Below are 5,038 nucleotides of genomic sequence, written 5' to 3' on the forward strand. Positions count from 1 at the left end.
GTTTTTTTCTCCATTTCTGTCACCGATGGAGTTTTGGTTCCTTGCCACTGTCGCCTTTGGCTTGCTTAGTTGGGGACGCTTGACTGATTGCACAGACACTGTTGGAAGAGAGCTGATCTGGATGATGACATTACTGAATCATCAATGAACTGACTTTAGCTGGAAAAATGACTCTGTTATTGTCTTCTGGCATTATTGACAATCTTTTTTCCTGTTTAATACTGTAAAGCTGCTTTGACACAACCAGTATTGTATAAAGCGCTATACAAATAAAGGTGACTTGACTTGACAAATCAGGGATCCTGTTCGTGGACTTCAGTTCAGCCTTGAACACTCAACACTCACAACACTCCTCCAGACCAAACTAACCCAGCTCTCTGTTCCTAGCGCTATCTGTCAATGGATCACCAGCTTTCTAACAGATAGACAACAGCTAGTGAGAATTGGTCAATTCACATCCAACAACCACACCATTAGCACTGGCACTCCTCAGGGATGTGTGCTCTCCCCATTGCTCTTCTCCCAGTACACCAACGACTGCACCTCTACTGACCCCTCTTTCAAGCTCCTGAAGTTTGCAGACTACACTACAGTCATTGGCCTCATCCAGGATGGAGACGAGGCCGACACTACAGAGCACAGAGCACCAAAACAGCCAGACATAGGAAAAGATTCTTCCCTCAGGCCATCTACCTCATGAACAGTTAAATGTTCTCCCCACTGTGCAATAAAACATGTGCAATACCCAACTATCTTATATTTATTAAACATATGTTATTGATTCAATATATCATATATCTATCCACATTTCCTTGCATAATTTGTAGCACATCTGTACATACAACATACTGTCTATTGTCTTTTTGTCTATTTTGTATTGTTTTTACTTATTTACTTTTACTCATTTTGTTATGTGTCTTGTCACTTGTCATCCTGTCTGTGCACTGGAAGCTTATGTCACCAAGACAAATTCCTTGCGTGTGTGTAAGCACACTTGGCAATAAAGCTCTTTCTGATTCTGATGATAATATATTCGAAATGTGACCTCATGCGAAAATGTATCTATTTTACAAGGTGTGGATTTCATATGACTGTGTATGATATGAATCATATTAAAAAATATATATTTTTAAGTAAGGTCCACCCCTAAACATAACTGTAAGCTGATCGTACGAAAACGTACAAATTAGATTAAAATAAATAGTAAAATAGTTATGAATTTCCATGAGATTGTGTTGTTTCTGTTTCAGGAAAGACTGTTGTCAGGTACTGTATTCAGTTTGTCACAAAGGCTTTGAGGGCCAGACGTACATTTTGTCATACTCTCTGAAAGGGATAGCATAGTGATAAACCTTTAACTTTTATTAATCCTATAAGATGGTGTGAATTAGTGTGTATACAGACATCTGCATGTTTTTACAGATTTTACAATGTCCTGATCAGCATTAAAAACGTCCAAGAAAAAAAACCTCCACTCCAAGTCATAGTGCTCATAAGACTTTATTACACAAACAGAAATGCAGCACATTCATTGCTATTCTGTGTTTGACAGCTGCATAAAATATTCATAATTCTCAGGTTACTCGTCAATCAAGAGCTTATCTCTAGAGCCCTCGTAGTTGAACCAAACATGATAGCTGATGTAATAACCATTGTTGAACATGTAGAGTTTCTGATCGGTGGGGTTGTAGTCCAAGTAAACATAAGAGTCCTGGAATTTCTCAAAGGGAATACTAACATAGCTTTCCTGTTCGGTGCGAGTGTCAAAGGTGTAAAAGATCTCCTCAGTTTTAGTGTCTACAGACCTTGTGGCATACAGAACCCCACATATCATGAAAGTGTTTCCTACAGATGGTTTGAAAATACTGGTCTGCCAAACCTCCTCTACTTCAAATGACACTTCATTGATCTTCCCTAAAACCAGTTTACCCTTCGATTCCTCCGTGGCGTAGGTTACCCACAGGCCGGACTCATCGGCTGCAAAGTCCAGGTTCTGGTTGGCTGAGTAATGATATGAGAATTGGGCACTGGCCATAGGAATCACCTTATACTCAACTTTTACACTGGTCATGTTGAGCTTTCCCATAGCAAAAGGGCTTCTGAACTGATAGTACAGGTTGTTTTCCCGCACAATGTAGTTGTTTCCAGTGCCTCGCCAATCGTAATTATATTGGACATAAAGCTGATGTGTCTTAAAGCCCTGTCTCATGATCAGATTGTAGTAGTCAGAGTACTGTGTGATTCTGCTGACCAGAGTGTCAGTAGAGCCGGAGTACCAGTACATGTTTTCAGAACCAGGCAGGGGCTTTGAGTCTTTGCCCCATCCTCCATACTTATAACCTGCACTCAGATCTGCATTCAGCTGGCTGATGATGGGTTTGCTGATTCTTCTAATTCCACCATGATTGCAGATTCCTTGTAAAACAAGTAAATGAGTTTATAATTATAGATGATTGAAAACAGAGTTGGACATTCAGTACCTTGATGGAGACTTCAGGACTTACCAATGTCGGGGTTAAAGATTTCATTATGGCGTCTCTCGCACTCTTCTAGTTTCTGCTGAAGAATGATATATTCTCGACGTGTCACAAGAACTTGGTTCTTATCATAGGTGATCTCCAGATGAGTCAGTACAGCAATCATAACACTGATCTGTTTTCATCAAAATGAAATTTAATCACAATATTAATCTAAGGTAAAAGGAACAACATCATCCTGAACAGTTCTTCACAGATCTAACATACATGATTATTTAAGTGTCCAAATCACTTCAAGTCTTTGGGTTATCGTGGCACCCAGCAACACTACGAAAACATGCAAACTCAACACAGTGATTTTGTAAGGCATGTTCCTGGATCGACACAGTGAATTTGTAAGCATAATTTGACATTGTAAACTTAGCCCTCAAATCCGATTGGTTTATTGGAATGTTGTTACAGGTTCATCAAAGTTGTTGATCCAGGAAGATGCTGTACTTGCTGTACTGAAATCATGTTTACTCAACAAAGAAAGGCTGAACTGTGAACCAACTTTGATTGTTGGCTGAACAAAGCCTCGCCTGGATGTTTGCAAGAGTTTGAATGTTAAAACCCTTCCAGAATAGTTTAGGCTGGCTAGTGTTGGTTTAGTACTAGTTGCTTTGCCATGTTGTAACACCAACTTAGCTGGGGAAGATGGTCAACCAGCATGCTTTTTTTTTCTAGTGAAGCTGGTTGATCTGCTTGTTAAGCAACTTAAGAAACCTTTTGGGGAAACCAGCAGATCAGCAACAGGGTAGGCCATACATTTTTATTATACGGCTCTGTGGAATACTTGATTCTGATTGGTCAGTCGCAACATTCCGAGGTATGTTATCCCTCGATAACAACCGGTGAAAACTGATGGATTATAAGATAACTAAAGTACTGGTAAGATTCTAAAACAGTTTTGTCTTTAATCAATATATTTTATCGCCATTATTATTTGTGGTGAAATGTTGTGTAATAAGTGGTTTGACTGCACCGTATCCCTTAAATGTTCGTCTGGTTTGAACTTGCCGCTTACTAGCAACTACTGTCTTCACGGAAGCTTTGCGTTCAAACATTTCAACTCAAATCAATATTTTGTGTCTAATTATTTACTTATATGGCAAGTAGCCATGTAATAAGGGGGATAATGTACATCCAGCCGGTTGTTATCGCAGAATAATCCTCGAATGTACTGTGCCTATTGTCAGGAATTTTGAAAAGAATCACCTTCATTCCTGTACAATATCTAATAGTTTGTTTTGTCAAACTTACACCAAAGGGGCTATTTATGCTGATTGAGCAGAGGTTCATAAAGTTTCACCTGTTTGCGTATGGATATGAGCACGGCAGAGGTGGTTTGTATAGACGCCTGCAGCTCCACAATTAGAGCCTCCACCTGCTTGATCTTGATTTTCACCTCCTCTATGTGGAGCTCACTGTAGGAGTCGGGGTCATCCTCCATCAGCTCGATCAGCACTGTCAGGTTCATTATTTTTGCTACATAGACCTTTAGTTTAACCTCATAAATCTCCACCTGCACAAGAACAGTTAAAGAACAATTAGCTTCTGCATGTTTCACTTCAGTTTAGTCTCATGAGTTCTTAAGGTTGTACCAAACCTTGCTAATCTCCATCTCCAGTTTGTAGTTGATCTCGACTGCTGTGCTCTCCAGCGAGATGAGCTCTCTGATTGGAAATGTGCTGTTGGGAAGGAAAGCCTCACAGATACATTCTCCACCGGAGGCGCTGCCCTCAGCCCAGGGACTCAGTGCCTACAGAAGACAAGTGAAAGCCATCAGTCTTTCTCCTCTTCTACATCAGCAAGATGAATTTACATTCATGCATTTGGCAGACAATTTTACCCGTACATTGCATTCAAGGAGTTTACTATATTAGTTCATGCATTTGGGAATCATACTCATACCCATGACCACCAAACCCTTCCAGGAGCAAGATTGGACACCCCTGCCCTACTGTTTGAGCTAGAGGCACACTACTAATAAATGAAATGATTACTGAAGTTTTGTCTGTGAAAAACCTGTAGAATGTTGTATGCCTTTATATCTTCTCGCCTGGTCTACTGTAATTGTCTATACATGGTAATCTCTCAGTGCCACCTGTCCTGCCTGCAACTCGTTCAGACTAAGGGAAGTTATTGCACTAGTTATGTTTTTCTCCACTGGCTTCCAGTACAGAATTGAAGTGGGGGGGGGCTGCTTTGAAAAAAAAAAATTTTCAGATACAACGGGGGAAAAACGGGATCAACACAAACATGCAACTTGTAAATAAAATAATCTGATATATAGCCTATGTACAATTGAATAGCATATAACCTAGTTTGATAAATGAATTGGGTGTTCGTCAAAGATTGCATGCGGTCGGAGATTCCCGTGTTTACAGCTCCGTAAAATAACCTACTAAGCTCTGTAGTTTTGCTGTATAGGCCTATAGATAAAAATATTAAAATTACAAACACACAATAACATTTTAAGTTTCTTCCATTTCTGAAAAACAGAATGTAGGCCTAGTAAT

General features: G+C 39.8%; 1 protein-coding gene across 1 annotated transcript in view; it reads right to left on the reverse strand.

The window, feature by feature from the left end:
- Positions 1 to 1,579: 1,579 nt before the first annotated feature.
- olfm4.1 (olfactomedin 4, tandem duplicate 1) overlaps positions 1,580 to 5,038 on the reverse strand; it is a 4,351-nt gene continuing 892 nt past the window's right edge. The window contains exons 2-5 of the mRNA XM_016564727.1: positions 4,126 to 4,278; positions 3,829 to 4,041; positions 2,505 to 2,652; positions 1,580 to 2,415 (exon numbers count right to left, since the gene is read on the reverse strand). Coding sequence (XP_016420213.1) covers positions 1,580 to 2,415; positions 2,505 to 2,652; positions 3,829 to 4,041; positions 4,126 to 4,278 — 1,350 coding nt within the window. The remainder of the gene's footprint in view (positions 2,416 to 2,504; positions 2,653 to 3,828; positions 4,042 to 4,125; positions 4,279 to 5,038) is intronic.

Source organism: Sinocyclocheilus rhinocerous, unplaced genomic scaffold, assembly GCF_001515625.1.
Source record: "Sinocyclocheilus rhinocerous isolate Xijiao unplaced genomic scaffold, SAMN03320098_v1.1 scaffold1071, whole genome shotgun sequence".
Taxonomy (NCBI): domain Eukaryota; kingdom Metazoa; phylum Chordata; class Actinopteri; order Cypriniformes; family Cyprinidae; genus Sinocyclocheilus; species Sinocyclocheilus rhinocerous.